We start from the raw sequence: 16,964 nt of genomic DNA, 5'->3' as shown, positions 1-16,964 counted from the left end.
ACATGCACTCTGGATTAAACAATCAGATCCCAAAAACAAAGATTAAATTACATTTTAAAACACACATGAGTCTAGTTCACCTGATCAGATGTTGTGGACACAAATGTTACTCCTTCACGGGAACGACTCATTTAACACTTATAATGAACAACCATATGTTTCCAGCATTAAAGCTATGTGATAGCCAAACATCAGGGACAATCAAGCGATAACGCCCGGAAATAACTAATTAAATACACTAGTGATGTAATTACAGCACAACATTTACTTACAGTATGTTAATTATCCTGTAACTTCAGCCATGACGTTCAGTCTTATGTAACGCAGATCTGATTTCAGAGCGCGGCGTGTAAGAGAAACTCAAATATGTCTAGCTGATAATTCATCTAAAAATTGTTCCCCTTGTTCATCAGCTAATTTAACATGTTTTGTCCCGGTTTTAGATCATAATCTCCATTATAATGTATTTATAAATGTGTAATACACTGAAAAAATGGCGGCGAGACAATCTTCTTGTACCATATACAATATTTTTTTCAGTGTGTGTTGGAATAATAGTCGTTTTTTCTTCATGTCTCTAGATGTCAACAAACACGTACATGCGTGAACGAGCGGTGCTTGTGAAGTGATGTGGTTCTGATTGTGTTCAGGTTCCCTCACCTTTGACCAGCGTGTGTTTGTCCGTCGGTGAGGATCTGGCAAGAACCCGTAGTTTAGGCCACACTTTATCAATGCGCTCCTGCTCGACCTGCCAGAGACATGAGACAGACGTCCATCCATCATCACAAACACGCTCACCGCTGGAATCCGTAAAACAGCCATGAGTACGTAACATGAAAAAAATCTTTATTGTCATAATGAGAGCAAACTTATTTAATAAATATATCAAAGATGTAATTTCATTAGAATGTAAACTCTTGATCTATATCTAGCTAATTGAGGCATAATGATATTGGAATATAATATCGCCCAAAAGGTAGACTGAGGTAAATATTGTTATCAGTTTATGAAACAGAAGCTTATTTTTATCAGAAAATTATATACCCAGGAAAGTGATTTTTTTTGCAGAAGACAAAACGGGTATTAATGAGGTAATACGATATATTAAAATGTCTATTTGCTGATGTTTTGATGTTCAAACATGAACCTGGTTAAAACAAACAGATACCCTACCTAGGCTTTACCTGAGGTCTGATCTGATCAGCGGTGCGTTTTCCAAAAACAACTATGCTCACAAGTTCTGACGCTACCAATAGAGTTAGAAATACCGAGAACGGCCATAGATAGCTAACGATGGTTTTAAGAAAGACACCCCTTCCACAAAACCCCATGTTGAATTTGTCCTCCCTCCACCCCCTAAAACACGACCGATTCAACCCTTTGGTGCGCCGCGCTTTGACCGCAGCTGAGCCCGAGAAAGACTAGCTCAACGAACAACGCTATGTAGAGATTATTTAGTTAATATTGCGATTTCGTATATTTACCAATAATATATCATGAATTAAATGAATGCAATTTCATTTCATGCAGGCTACTCTAACCAAACGTCTGTGTGATCTGGTTCCTTTACTTCCGTAACTTGAACATGATCACCATCATAATCTGTGAGTGAAATGCTTCGGACTACAGCAAGAATACTAACAATCTCTGAAAGCAGTGAGATGCTGTCTTGATCTGAATCACGTTTCAGTGACTCGTGACGAGCAGCTACCAGGAGAACGCTTTGTCTAATGAAGTTTAATTCTCCTGTAGTATTCATGGCTCCTAACTTATTAAAACAGCCCATGAGACTAGGAGGAATGATTCTCTCAAACTGCAGTTTGCTAAGCAGTAGCGAGGGCTTTACCTGAAGTAAAACGCATCCATCTCATGTGTGATGTGTCTTTCTCTTCTAGAAAAACTCTGCTGACTCATCCTGCACTACACAGATTTCTGTCTCTCTCCCAAAAATACCAGCTGCCACCAGATACTGTGGATGCACCAAATCATACTTCATAACTGACGGGATTGAAGCATACCGGTTTCATACGGTAATACAGTGCTGCTCAAACGGTTAGGGTCAGAAGGTTTTTTCTTTCGGAAAATAATAATTATATTAACTAATAATGCATTAAACAGATGAAGTTCAAAACAGTTTCCACAAAGATACAGGGAAGTTTTCCACATAATAATGAGCGGTAAATATTAATGATTTCTGAAGGATCATGTGACACTGAAGACTGCAGTAATGATGCTGAAAATTCTGCTGTGATGACATTTTACCATTTCTGTCATAAAAACTCTCAGGGAGTTTTTCCATGTACATGACAACTATAATGTGTTTGACCTGGTCAGAGCAGACCTGAGCAATAAATCCAAGACTACTGGAAATACTGCTGCTGAACATGTAACATAAGAGAGAACCTCATGGCAGATCTGTGCAGGTGGAGCTGAGGAGGTGGAGGCTTTCTGAAACACACTGAACTGCTGCGGCAAACACGCTGTGTCTTTAAATGCAAATGAGCTGCTGCTCCCGCCTCCTGCGTCATTACAGCTCGTACCTCCTAAAAACATCTGCTTTGGTGTTGGTTATCATGTTTATCATGAGAGAGATGGGTTTACAGAGGATAGAAATTGTAATAAGATGTCAGATTATTACAGTATTTTTCACCAAATAAATGCAGTATCGGTGAACAGAAGAGACAAATCTCATTAAAACCTAACTTTTGAACAGAACATTTTATGTCAACACTGAAGAGTGAACTTTGCTTGTAAGCCATTTCATGCGGTCTTTAATGCAGATGTTGGTATCTTATTGTATTTTTGACTATTTTAACATTTGTGGTGCTTACTTTCATTAAGGGACCAGTTAAAAGTATTTTGCTGTATACTCCTGTAGCACTGTACCTCTCCCTTCTCGTTCCTGATCCTCCTGTTGAACTCCTTCCCGTCGATGCACAGGAAGTCTTCTCCGGGGTGGATGATGCCACATTTGATAGCGATGGCTCGTGCAGTGTTGATGTTGTCTCCTGTCACCATGCGCACCGTGATTCCTGCACGCTGGCATTTCCTGATGGCGTCGGGCACCTGCGGACGCAGGACTGCGTTAATTCAGCTCCGCTCCAGAGGAAGAGGCCTCTGCAAACCACAAGCCTACGCCTGCAGCCCATTGCAACAGTAAATGAGAACACCACCGCAAAACACACGGGATTCGGTCAGCTCTGATTCCTCTAATCTCTCTCTTTCTCTCTTTCAGATGCTCCGGTGAAACAAGTGAGAGCTCATTAGGACGAATTCAAAGGGCTGCTGCTGTAATTATGCAGTGGTGGAGATGATTTCTTATGCAACAAAAGACAAAAATTATTCCATTTTCCTGCTCTGAACAGGTTCAGACTGACCAGCTGAAAATCGTCGTACATCCAGCCCGTGGACTGCTTAAAACCAGCAAAGACTAGAGCGGCTTGGTTCTTTAAGTTTTATGATTGCGCTAATTTGTGCGTGGCAATTGATTTTTCAGACAAAACCATTTTTGTGTGACTCACCCTAGCAGAGCACAAAATAGGCACACTTTGCTTAATTACGAAATATCAATAGTTTTTCGATAACGTACCATGACACACACTTGTTGTGCACTCTGCGAATCCGACACAATCACAGACGTTATGGAAATGGGGGCCGGTCTAAACACTAAAGCGAGAGATGATATCTGCTTGACTAGACGTCCAAGTATTTCTGAGAAAGACAGCCCAGTCTCACCTGACTCATCAGGAGGACAGGAAGAGCCTCATCAATTAAACACCACGGCAGAAGAAGGTGACGTGGTAACATTAGACATTTAAGACAAATGGATTTGTTTACGGATTCTTAGGTTTCGGCTGTTTATTAGGGAAAGGAATGGTTCACGTGTCCCGTAACAGAACGCTGAGATCAAACGCACCAAATCGGTGTCATCAACAGAACGTTGCAATAACACAACAATTTAAAACGGCATTTCTGCAGATTCTGCAGTCAGAGCTTCGCGAATGTTTGCCGCAGATGCCGCTCTCTGTAAGAAGTCTTCAACAAACTGACAATTACTGAGCGTGGCTCCAGAGACAGAGCAAAGGAACAACGGGATAAAAGGAGGAGGTTAAATAATGCAGCAGTATAGACGCTTCTTCAGTCCCCGTGCATGAAGATGTACGATCATTTGAGGACGTGTTTTTAAATCTTTCACATGAATCTGATGCAACTTCTCCTCCAAGTCCCACTGTTTTCCGGTAATCTCAGAGCAAAAACACCTAAATACAGGCTAGATACAGATGATATGAGGTGAAGTATGAACGGTTGTGTGTCCTTAGAACCCAATCGGGTTGCAACTTTAAATGTTCCTAGTGGTCTCGGTTTGTTTTTGGGATCTCCCACAGATCTTTTTTTGCTTCTAGTGTTCTTAGTGCTTGAGCTGTGTTGATAAGTTTATTGTGTTTTAGCTGTTGAACTAAATGACCTTATAAAATGCATCACAGGATTTTTATATACCTTTAATACCTACTGTATATATTATATTTAGTCTAAAATGCGTCAGAATTAAAAAAAACAATGGGACCCAAGCATTTAATCTGATTTTTAAACATAATAATGCATCTGAATTAAAGTCTTCCACTAAGGAACTTGTCTAGAAAACTAGTCAATTTTGAAAACATCACAGCTTTGCACATCTTCAACAAGATCCGTGAATGATGAGGCAGAGGTCATGTTACAGGCTTGCTTTCCTGATGCAATACTTTATATAAAAATTCTAATTGAAACCATGAAATACGACATGATGAAACGTGAAGAAAGCTCTCACCTCGGGTCTGACGGGATCCTCGATTCCAACAACACATATCGCGGTCAGCTCAGTCAGAATGTTGTTCTCGTCCTCCCAGTTGGGCTCCGGGTCCGCAGGAAAGTCTCGGAAGCCCACACAGATGGTTCTGAGCCCATCGCAGGCCATGGGTTCGATTACTTTCTTCACCATCTCATCCCTGTCCCTCGGTCTGAAGACGCGCGGTTCTCCGGTCTCGTTCAGAATGCGCATACACCTGAAGACAACATGCTCACATGAAACAAGGACATACACGTTCCCTTCATCACAGCAATTTCTGAGGAAATTTCTTTATGATATAATTACGCAAAGAGCACATGTAAATGATTCCAGGTACATGAAGCTCCAGTAATTCAACATAATGCCCCTCCATCTGCTATTGAGACACCGAAATGCTTTTACGAGAAATTGCTGGAGAGCTGAAGCATCAGAGAGCAGATGAAAGGCACTCACTTTTTAAGGATGATTTCGGACGCTCCTTTGCTGTACATTCTGAAGCTGCCGTCTGGAAGCTTGATGACGGTGCTCATGGACTTCCTCACGGAGTTGAACGTGTACACCTTGTAGAGTTTCTCTTCTGGGATCTGGTTTCGGACAGTCTGGTAGTCTCGCTTCAGGTCCTGGACCAGGCCCAGAAGGCCGCACTCGGTTTTGTTGCCCACTTGTTTGGGAAGACCTCCTTCCTTATCTGGAGGCTGGAACGAAAGAAATCCAAAGATGTTTCAGATAGCTGCTGCATGCTAGCCACCTGTCTCCGTGTAAAGGCAACCGTCTCTTAGCAACCTGCACTCATAGTGTGCTATGCTGCATTGAATCTTTTGGTCAGTTTGCTAATCTCATTCACCAAGTTTTGTTTCAATTCATCACAGATATATAAACTTGGCTTGGATGCCTAAGAGAAGAAGAACAGGTCACTTTTTTTAGAACCTTTTTTTTTCAGCTCCAATCACTAAAGTATTAATCTTCCACCTTCTATACTTCATGATCATGGGAGTTCAAAGTGAACTTGTCATTATATATTTTTAACTAAATTCAGCTTGGTCTTCTATCATTTAAGTGTGTTGAATTGCAGTTGGCCTCTACCTTTTTTGCCTTCATTTACAACAGTGCTGAGATGCTGAGCATGATGGGTCTTCACAATGTAAATTTAACACTGCGTTTTTCCTGCTATCAGTCTCTTGTTTTTAATAAACTGTCTGCAATCCCACTTGATCCCATTTGTCTTTCAGAGAATTAGAATCAGAGAAGCGTTAACATATACATACAGTATGAAAGCCTGAAAAAGCTTAAAAGAAATAAAAGATCCATAATAGTTTCACATCACAAAACCAATTCAAATCTCGTTATCCTTAGTTTGAAAGAACAAAATCCACTACTCAGCTTGAATTACTTCAGGAACTTTGATTTCATTATTTGTTTATTTATTGATGAAAAAGAATGCTGAAATGCCCGTACAGATTTTGATTTAAACTTTCTTTTTGATTTACTTTTCCAACATTCAAGCAGTGGATTTCCTGTAAGCTGCAACAGAAATTTCTGCAAACAAAGCTGGTGTACAGGTTACACATTTTATATTTAAAGTCTTACAATTTTCTGGCATCAGACTGTGACTGTAGCCTACTGGGTAATATAAATTAGACCATTTAATTCCCGGGACAGAGAGAGGGTGGAAAAATGGAATTATAACTAAAGCTAAATTTCATTTTTGCCACAAGAACTTTACTAACTTCGCTAAGTGCACCTCAGGGGAAGAATTGACATTAAAGAAGTACCTCGTGTTTGCTCACCTGGGTCATTCAAGACTGCTCATGCATTTGATGCGGATTTCATAGCACCCCTCAGAGAGGCGCTGGCACACAAAGCTCTCCTGAACAGCTGTCTTCTCCCTGGTCAGCACGCACTCCTACGAACCATGGCATATGGCAAAACATGCACTGGCAGCACTACTTCCTCTTTACGGCCCTATTCGGCTCCTACGCTCCACACGGGCCCTCGATCTATTCTCCTTCTCACTGCAGGAGCCACGGATGCCCTCTTGTGTCCCCTAGAAGGTCATCCTCATAGCACCTCTTTGATTTCTCAGTGTTACCTACACTGACAGTGACAGCCCCGTCCCGGCCGTGAGCTGAGAGCTTTGCCAAAGCTGATTGGCTGAAATGAATGAGTGGCAGCCCGAGGCATCGTAGAGAGACTTTGGCAGAGACCCTGAGCCACATGGAGCGGCTGCAGCCGGACAAACGACTTTGCCCAAAATGAGTCACAACTTATCAAACACGAGACAGCGAGATATTTCACCTTGTCATGTGCACAATGAAAAAGCTGCTCCCAAAATAGCAGAGAAGTCTCACAGGGCAGTATTCTTTCCGGCTTATAGACTAGTGTTGGGTCCAAGTCCTTACCAATCGAGTCATTTATTAATGTCGTTGTCTTTAATGGATGCCACTTCTTTTTTTGACCACGTCAAGTTTAAATTCAAATTTACCTGAATAATTCAGTCATAATTACGCCGGTGTCCATACTTCGAGCATCGAGTATTTACATATGACTAGTAGCGGATGTTTTGTGTAAGTGATAGATAATAAAAATAGGGGTCAAGAACTGTCTTTAACTCAATCCATAATCTAACACACCTGAGAAATCAAACCTAAGTCTTCAGAATTGCTTCAAAATTACAGGCAGAAGTGTTTGAATAATTAAAGGCACAGACTCATGAAGAACATTTTGGACATGAAAGATTAAAAAAGATTAAACTCGACTGGAGTCAACAAGGTGGACTTTAAAACAAGGATAGTTCGCAAGAAAATTGCAGAAAGGTGTCTTTGATCGTAAATGGAATTAAACTCTATAGGACAGTAAAGTCTTCCATTCCTAATATATATTATAGAGAAGGCTGTGGCTTTGCCAAATTAGTCTTGACTTAAAGACACTCGAGTTTGGTTCTTGCTGGGTTAGTACTATGTTTGTTTGACAGGACCTCAAAGCAGTCCACTACCCGGACATGTAACCAAAACAACATAATTGAAAATGTCCTACCATGGTACTGAATGATGTCCATATTCATGCACCATTATGTCTTTATACTGCAGGTAACAGGCATTTGATTGGAAGCATATGGTTTTATTCATATAGTCGTTCATCATCTGGATGACAGAAACTAGAGTGCCTGTGTGGAGTCACTGAATGGACCCGTTCCCAGATTCCCAAGTAGAAGCCAATTGAAAACACATCAAGCATGAATAAAACACATGCAACAATGTGTTAATCGCTATCTGATACTCTGCTCAAACAAACCTTTGAAAAAGCTTTTAAAAAAGGCTAACTGTATCTGTCTTTGGTGTAACTAAGGATCCAGAGCCTACAGCCGATGACCTACTGAACAGTCTTCAAACACACACACACACACACACACACACACACACACACACACACACACGGACATGTAACCTCCAATCAAGAATTGATGGGAGCCCGGGAACATGACATCAGTGTCAGACCCGACCTCTCCAATCAGAGGGCCAGAAGGTCTGATGGAACAGGTGGTAGAAGCAACCTGAGATCAGAGCGACAGGAAGTCTCCGCAGAGCTCAGACTACCGGCTGAAGTATCAGTGTACATGCCAGCAGCATCACCTGTACTGTGTGTCCTACTCCGATTTCAGGATTACACCGACTCTTTCGTGGCTGAGCAACAGCCGCTCGTAACACTGATACACACTTCATAACTGCTCCAATTATGAATGCTAACTTGATTTGAGAAGAGGTAAAGTTTAATTTAATAATGCATCTGAGATCACCATTTTTCCCTTAAATGTAAATCTAAAAAAATCTAGCATTGCTGGTCATCAGCATAAGGTATGTTCTGCATGCTGGGACCAACATGGGGTGCTGCTTTGCTGGTCCCCAACACCCCTTACCAAAAAGTAATATCCCTCAAGTTTACGTTATTAAGTATACTTAAGTTCAAGTATATTTGTGTAGTAAGTATACAAATATCAGGGACACTAACCACTAAAAAAACAGCCTGGACTAGCCTGGAATCTATGCTGCTTCATGCTGGATTTTTCAGCAGGGCTGAGTTGGAAAGGAGCCTTTGGAAAGTTTCCTGAAGGAACTCTCAAGTGTTGGGTGAGGAGAAGTTCATGCATTAATTGTGTAATGGAGCAGCAAAGCACAGTAGCTTGGGGGATCTCTCCAGAGATTAAGAGTTCTGCTGCTCTTACAATAAGAAGTCTGGAATGATATGCTTATCCAAGTCTTGCTTTGTATGGTTACGAAAGCTCTCAGTACTGGTCTCCAGGGACAGGTTCTGTAAGTAATGTTAGTGAGCTGCGGTTTGCTTTCCATTCCTATGCTTCTTAAACCAAGATACAGAACAGATCTGATTCAAGTCAGCCAGCTCCCAGGACCTAGATGAACTAGGTTTCCGAACTCATTGTCTCACACTTTTGGAAACCAACTCAAATTGGTGTTCCAAAATACACAGATTATTCTGCAGCATTCTAGGTCTTCAAAGAAGACACAGCACATATGGAAACATACACATGAGAAGGCCTAAAGCAAACACAATCCTGATTCCAGTAAGCTAAGATTTCATCGGTGGGATACTCTATGTGGGACACCTTGTTTTCTGTTCATTCAGGGCTGTCTATCTTTTGAACAATCACTGAAGGGTCATGAATTTTTTCCTCCTGTGGAATTCATAGATATTCTTTTGTGATGCTGAATGTAATGTTACATTTGTGTAAAACTAAAACTACCATATTTTCAATGCACAATGATTCAAACATGAAAGTTGATTTTGGTTATAATTCAGGAGCAAAAACGTGAGCGTTGCATCACATCATTGATTGAGTCACTAGAGTAAACGCAGTCAGTAGACCCTGAATGCCTTTCACTCAGATAGCTGGAAGCAGCACTCTACTGTTGCTATTTTTATTTTTTATTTTTTCAGCAGAATGAACATCAGGCTAAACATCTTCTTTCGGGTTCCACAGAATAAAAGCCACAGTCTTGAAGGATTTGACTGACATGAGGGTGATGTTTTTATGCATTTCTGCTGACTTATAGTGTACTGCACTGACGGGTCAAAAAAGGCATTGTTTGGGTTACATAAGCGTCTATGATTGGATCATTATTGCAGCAATTAACACTGACTTCAACACTGAGCTGATTTGAGCTAAATAATGGTGTACTGTTGTTTTTTTCAGAGCTTTCCAGAAAAATCTGAATTTCTATAATTGATTCAGCTATCTTGTGATTTATAACTGTAAAGCTGCAATGACACAATCCAATTTTATAAAGCACTATGTTTCTGGCATATGTCCGGCAACAATTTGTTTATCTGTATCTAATGTAATATGTAGCATTTCTTGTCTCAAGGCCCTGATATACTTCAAAGTAAGTTTTTTTTAGTTCTTCGTTCGAGGGCAAAAAGAAGTTAGAAAAGGCTGTAGTATACAGTTTCCAAACATTTAGTCATGCTGGAGGCTGGGTGTAGATTAATGTAAACATGGCTCGCACATAGCCTATAATTTGATGAAAACAAAGGTTTATTTATTGTATTTTTTTTAAATGAGCTTTTAGAAAAGAACAAAAGCAGCAGTATGTTGTAATAGTTATTTGCTTTATACATGTCCTTTCATTTTATTCATGGCTTTGGAAAACTGATGTCTCTTTTTGCATAACTCTGGGTCACTGACACAAGCTTCACTGATATGAGAAACCAACCCGTAAGAAAAATATTCTGCATTCTGGAGATTCAGAACTCCCCAAAAAGTATGCTTTGGTGATCCGACTCCTAGAGGAGGTGATCTCTGCAAGCTTTCAAGCGAACCCTGTACCTCAAACAGACCCAACTGCAAAAAGAACTGGCTATTTCAGTTGGGACTAATCCAGTTGCCGTAGCATTATGGGACGAGGTGACAGTTTGCAGTTTAGCATGGCAGCTTGTGGACGACATGGGGTAGCGGAGCCTCGTAAAGAATTTGGTCTGATGACCATATCAACTTTCTAAAATGCGAAAGAACTGCGCAGTCAAACAGCTTAGTGAAAGGGTTAACAGACTGCATTTTGGTTTGTTTCAGCCGGTCCGCACCAGAGCAAACATCATGGTGTGAAAAGGAACCAAAATGGCAGAAAAAAGCTACAATTTGGACTTAGCCTGCCTAAAGACCAATACTGGTAGATGTATGCTATGGCCATAATCAAAGTGCAAGAGTTTCTCAAACAACATGATGTGCATAAGGTTATCAAAACAATGCCATAACAAATATTAGTGTGCGACCTATTGGCTAGGGAGTGTATAAAATATATAGTATTTATATTTTATAAGGACACTATAAGTAAAGACTCTATTGCTGCTCAGGTGTTAGCCAATCAGCTGAGAGTTTCTATGTCTTACCAGTATTTTAGTAGTGTAGGCGCTGTTGAGGGATATAGCGTTGACCAGCATTTCGAGAGTTTTGGGTGGGATGGAGCTGGGGTCTGGTATGTCCTTGTAATGGACATCGCCCACGTAGCACTGCACTGCGGTCATTCGGTTGGTGGTCAGTGTGCCAGTCTTGTCTGAGCAGATAGCGGTGGCGTTGCCCATGGTCTCACACGCATCCAGATGGCGTACCAAATTGTTATCCTTCATCATTTTCTATCAGCACATACAAGAAGGAAATTGTCATATATAATGTATAATATATTCGATATAACCACACGAATGATACAGATAACTAGACAATATAACATCTGAGTATGTCTTCAAACTGCACTGTCCACAACTATCTGAGTACCCGTCCACATAAATAATCTCTTAACCTTCTAACACAAGCAAGCAACAAGCTACGCAATTTTATTAAAAACATCAAAAGTCCAACAAATTATTAAACAAAAACAATCACTACTTTATGCTTACTTTAAAGTGAGTGTGAGACAATTACAAAAAAAAAGCGCTCTGATGTGATTGCGATTTAATCATGAGCTGGTTTAACAGGTTCATTGAAAATAACCATCATTCATTAATTGGACTGCAATTTTCTCTTGGAGTGGGTGTCATTTTGGAATGGAGTAAAAGCTTTTTAAAACTCTTAAAAGTGATGATGCCTGTCATTGCTGTCTGCACTGTAAAAATAAATACATAAAAAGGTAAATATAAATAAATAAATCCTGTTTATATATCCAGTGAATCTTCAATATATCTGTACAAAAAGTGTCTCGATTAAATCAAATCATTCTTTTTAATTAATCATGTTTCATAATAGTTTTTGTTATCAGTTATGCACATTTAACTTTTATGTCACATCCTCTGCTTCTAGTGACTGTTTATTGCACAAGTTTAGTGTGTTATCATGATGACGTTTTTGTGTTTGTATGAATCAACTTGTGGAAAAGTGTCTTTCTCTTTTCCCGCCTGCATTATTAAGAGCTCGTGCAAAACCGGTTTTCGTAGCAGTGCGCGTTGTTCAAATGACTTCCTTACATTCGATCTTCTACATTTGTTCTATATTTTTTAGAGAACTTTTCTGGCAAACAAATGTTTTCGCGCAGCGTGTTTAACCAGTTAGATTCATGTACCATGCTACAGTCCTACCTTCACCGAGTAGGCCAAAGAGATGGTGACAGCCAGCGGAAGGCCTTCAGGAACGGCCACCACCAGCACCGTAACGCCGATGATGAAGAATTTGACGAAATACTGGATGTAGACGGGCGTACACTCCGGCAGCCACGGCCTCTTCTGAAGCACAAAGTTATCGATTGCAAAGTAAAGCACCAGGATGATGACCGTAATGGCGGACATCACCAAACCTGAGGACCGGATCACACCAAACACAGCGTTAGCTCACGGAGCTCCACTGCACCGAGCGAACAGAACACCCTGAAAACACAGAGCACCTGCTTTGCCGATCTGCACAGCCAGCTTCGTCAGTTTGCCCTGCAGAACGGATTTCTCTTTCTTGGAGACGCTGGCTTTCTTCTTCTCTTTGTCATCGGCCTCTCCGCCCTCGGCGCTCTTCAAGGGCTGCATCTCCATCGCCGCGGCACCGTCCTGCTTCTTCACTGTAACGATCACAGAAACGTGGGGCTCACTTCTACAGCTATTGCTGGAGCTGGACTGATCTGGCCATGTGGTCATTGTGACAGAAGAGCCACAGTTAAACTCTACTAATATTAATAGTAACTCGGACACGCTGTTGACTAAACATTACGAGATACTAAAAAAGGAAATAGGCTTTCTTCAAATCACCAAGCCATTTTTAATGCTGGGCAACTATTAATCATGATTAGTTGGATCCAAATTCAGTTTGACTTTTTAATGTATTAACATGCATATTATATTATGTGTAAATATATTTCATATATAAATATAACACATGCATGGGTCAAAGATGAAAAAACTATTTAACCACAAAAACAATAAATGCAATACTGCTCTAAATTGTTGTTGTTTTCTTTCTTTCTTTCTTTCTTTTTCATCTACTAACTTCACCCACTAAAGCGAGTCTAACCCAGCTCCCCTGATCCAGCTAATCAGGGTCTTCTGGAGGATTAGAAACTTCTGGAAGTGGGATTTGGAGCTGGTCCGGGCTCCAGGAATCGAGTTTGAGACCACTGCACTAAAATGTCACTCGGTGTAATAATCTTCAGCAATATTTGCAACAAAAAATGATTTATGACACATTAAAAGATGACTCACTTTCACCCCAAATACTGATTAGTAATTAATTAAGTTTTTGATTTTGTTTATTAATATAAAAGACGATAAAATGTAACATGATCCCTTATGTTTTATGTATTTCAATGTGTACTAAGTCTAAATTAGCATGTTGTTTGAATTTTGACTTAAATATTGTCTTAAACTGAATGACAATGTAGCATTATTTCATATTATTTGAAACCTTAAGAGTAGACGCTTTCTTACATTTTCACACGCATATAAATATACACCGCACACACACACACGCATGTATAATGTACACAAAAACTTTGTGATTAATTGTTGCCCAGCACTAGTTATTTTGCATCAATTTGACATTCATCCAGGAACTCAATTAAAGGTCAGTCGTGGTATCATTACATGACTGAGACACGTCTGCTCCGCAGAAAAACCTTTTCATGGGATCTGATGACAGACGCTCCGTATCAGGTTTATACGGAATATCTTGACGTCTCTTTATTTAAAGGGATAGGTCACCCAAAAAATAAGGCTCTGTCATTATTTTGCTTCAAACCTGTATCGCTTTCTTACACTGAAAACACAAATAGAAGTCTTAGAGAAGTTAGTTTTATTCACAAAATTATAATAAATGGGCATTTCAAGACTCATAAATAAAAAGAACAGACACAAGCATCATAGCTGTGGTCCATATGTCTTTTGATCTTTTTCACCATTACGTTTCTCTTTTCAGTCAGAAAACAGATATTACTTCAAGTCTACGTGATATGGAAATCAGGACTGACCTTCCTGCTCTGATCTGATATATATATATATATATATATATATATATATATATATATATATATATATATATATATATATATATATATTATTAAAACTGCTAAAAAGGTAGATTGGCCTTTATTTAACTGCATCAGCTGTTAGACTAAATAGAAGAGTCCTTGTAACTGAAGGGAAAAGAGAAGCTCCTTATACTTTTGGGTGAACTATTCCTTTAAGACAAAGTGTTTAATATTTAATCCCGTGCAATGTTTGCCACATTTGAAAGATGTTCAATGCAACCCCAGCTAAATAAACCAGTAATAGCTCCACACTGAATAAAACTTTGTTACAGTGAATACTAGTTGTACTAAATCTCTAAATCCATTGAAGCTGCACACGGAGCTCGCAATTTAAAGTTTATGCAAACTGCTTTTCATGTTGGGAATATCAACACATGGACTAATTAAAAAACGGATGCAACTCCGGAGACCCGAAAATGATCAGAAACTCGATGACATAATGCCTTAGCCAGAACGTATCATGTGAATAAAGTTAAGAGCAATTTTACTGACTGTATTCAATAGTAAAAGTAAAGCCGTTTGCAAACGCATAAACGAATACATTTAATACTAATACATTTCAAATTGATTTTCTCCGTGATTTGAAACCAATGGAAACCTCTAGATATTTTTTGGTAAACGATTAAATAGCCAAAGAGCAAAAGGTGGCTTAAAACGGTCTGAGATTTGGACGCAGACAGAAAGTGTGGGGTTTTGGAGAGACACGAGAAGCAGCACAAACAGACGAGCTGACATCTGAACCCGCCAAAGGAAAGGAGGAATAAATCATGGCGAGCGCTCAAACCAGCGGTAAAGTGAAAGCAGGTTACCTTTGGTCTGGTTGTTCTCCATATTTCCATCCTGCATTTTACCTAAGATGAAGGCATCCACAGACACAGGACAAAAATAACAGAAAGCAGACGATAAAACATTCATCACATGGACATTACAGTGAAATCAAATTAAAAAGGAAGACAGAGAATGAGTAATTTATCAACATCATTGTGAGTCACATACATAACACAGAGTTCTGAGGTGCATTATGGGTTTGGTCAAATCAAACTGATCAGTGACATAAAACAGCATTTTATGCTAGAAATGTGTACAAATAACACTTTTTTTGAATATGCATGTATTTAATATTGAAGTATATGCAGTATGTGCTTGTTCAGCTGTGTGTTGCCATGTTGGTTTTTGGACAGGAATGCCATGGAATATCTAATATGTATATAATCTACATAACGTATTACACCAGTGGCCGTTTCTAGGTTTGCCACTATGATTTGTCATAGAGGAAGAAGTATCTAGTAGTCATTCAGATATTCCATGGAGGAGAAATGGAGGAGGAACACTCAACACAACGAGGACTAGAGGAACAGCACAGGTCTACTGGACATGCAGGAGAAAGAGCCATGCATCACCACAGGAAGAAGAGAAGAGAGGAACCAGAGCGACCTGTCTGTCTAGCTATCATCAGAAGTCAAGATCCGATTCTTATTCACAACTCTACTGAAGCGCTGATAAAAGTTTGCAGCCGGTATAACAAAAAAGGCTCTTGAATATTGCATTTATTTGATCAAAAATACATGTAAAAAGTTACTACTGCAATTTAAAAGAAACGTTTTCTTTGTAATAAATAAACGCGTTAACCTGTCATTTATTTCTGCGATGCGCAGATTAATTATTTCTGTCTTCAGAATTCATTCTAATATACTGCTCAAGAAACATTTCTGATTATTAGCAATGCTGAAACCAGTTATTTAATACCGTTTAGTACCGTTTAATGCCATTTTTGATCAATTAAACGTATTCCTGAATTTAAATATGAATTCCTAAAAATAAAATACAAAATAAATACTGACTCCATGCTTCAGTTTAACTAATTATGTTGCAACTTCAATTATATTTCACAGCAAACGAATAAGTCCTCTTTCGAATCCTCTTTTTTCGAAACTCAACTAACATTTATAAACAACTGAGGTACAGTTCTTATCTTATTTAAGTTTTGCTAACACTTCATTTGGAAAGTTAGAGTATTAGTAGACCGTCTGCTTCGTATCTTCTAACACTTTATTTTGATGAGTTCACTACATACTGACTATCAGAAACTAACCCTACTCTAACAGTCTACTCTGAGAGGTACAGACACGTAGTTGTGGATCAATGAGAATTAGTTGACTTATAGCTAGCAGGATGTCTAAAGTGGACTATCAAAATAAATCATTTCAACCGGTGGAACAATTTCCTGTTGGCATACGTAAAAATGAGAGAAGGATAGTAGAGGGAGGAGAACAGAAAAAGAGGTGACATGCACGGAGAAGAACGCACAGTCAGCAGGAGAGGAAGTTCAAGACAACTGGAAGAAGAGGAAGAGGAAGAGGAGAGGCGGAGCCAGGGAGGGACGGACAGCGGAGGGCTGCTCAACCTACCATTGACTAGGCTGGTATTACCAGGGGCATTTGCGCTTGCCGCACCATCGGTAGCTATAGTTGCGATGGGGTGTGAGGAGGGATGGGAGCAGTCTAGCCGTAATAATGAACAAAAGTAGCATGGTTAAGAGCGTCGTTACCACGAGTAGTATTTCTCAATATACTGCTGTCAACTGAGAGGTGACTTTAAAAGAATGGCATCGATGGAAAAAAACACTGCAACAT

At 39.7% G+C, this 16,964-nt stretch overlaps 1 protein-coding gene across 12 annotated transcripts in view; it reads right to left on the bottom strand.

The window, feature by feature from the left end:
• atp2b2 (ATPase plasma membrane Ca2+ transporting 2) overlaps positions 1 to 16,964 on the bottom strand; it is a 106,353-nt gene that overhangs the window by 13,442 nt on the left and 75,947 nt on the right. For 10 of the 12 annotated variants that reach the window (XR_006252083.1, XM_043251996.1, XM_043251995.1 and 7 more), the window contains 9 exons: positions 16,740 to 16,832; positions 15,141 to 15,182; positions 12,706 to 12,870; positions 12,404 to 12,618; positions 11,225 to 11,467; positions 5,279 to 5,520; positions 4,808 to 5,042; positions 2,887 to 3,066; positions 661 to 748 (listed from right to left, as the gene is read on the bottom strand). Coding sequence is in view for 11 of the 12 variants with exons in the window: in XM_043251996.1 (XP_043107931.1) it covers positions 661 to 748; positions 2,887 to 3,066; positions 4,808 to 5,042; positions 5,279 to 5,520; positions 11,225 to 11,467; positions 12,404 to 12,618; positions 12,706 to 12,870; positions 15,141 to 15,182; positions 16,740 to 16,832 (1,503 nt within the window). In the remaining variant the exon portion in view is untranslated. The remainder of the gene's footprint in view (positions 1 to 660; positions 749 to 2,886; positions 3,067 to 4,807; positions 5,043 to 5,278; positions 5,521 to 11,224; positions 11,468 to 12,403; positions 12,619 to 12,705; positions 12,871 to 15,140; positions 15,183 to 16,739; positions 16,833 to 16,964) is intronic. The other 2 variants (XM_043251997.1, XM_043251994.1) reach the window with 1 other exon arrangement.

The sequence above is a fragment of the Puntigrus tetrazona genome, chromosome 11, assembly GCF_018831695.1.
Source record: "Puntigrus tetrazona isolate hp1 chromosome 11, ASM1883169v1, whole genome shotgun sequence".
Taxonomy (NCBI): domain Eukaryota; kingdom Metazoa; phylum Chordata; class Actinopteri; order Cypriniformes; family Cyprinidae; genus Puntigrus; species Puntigrus tetrazona.
This window is presented reverse-complemented; position numbering and strand designations above follow the sequence as displayed.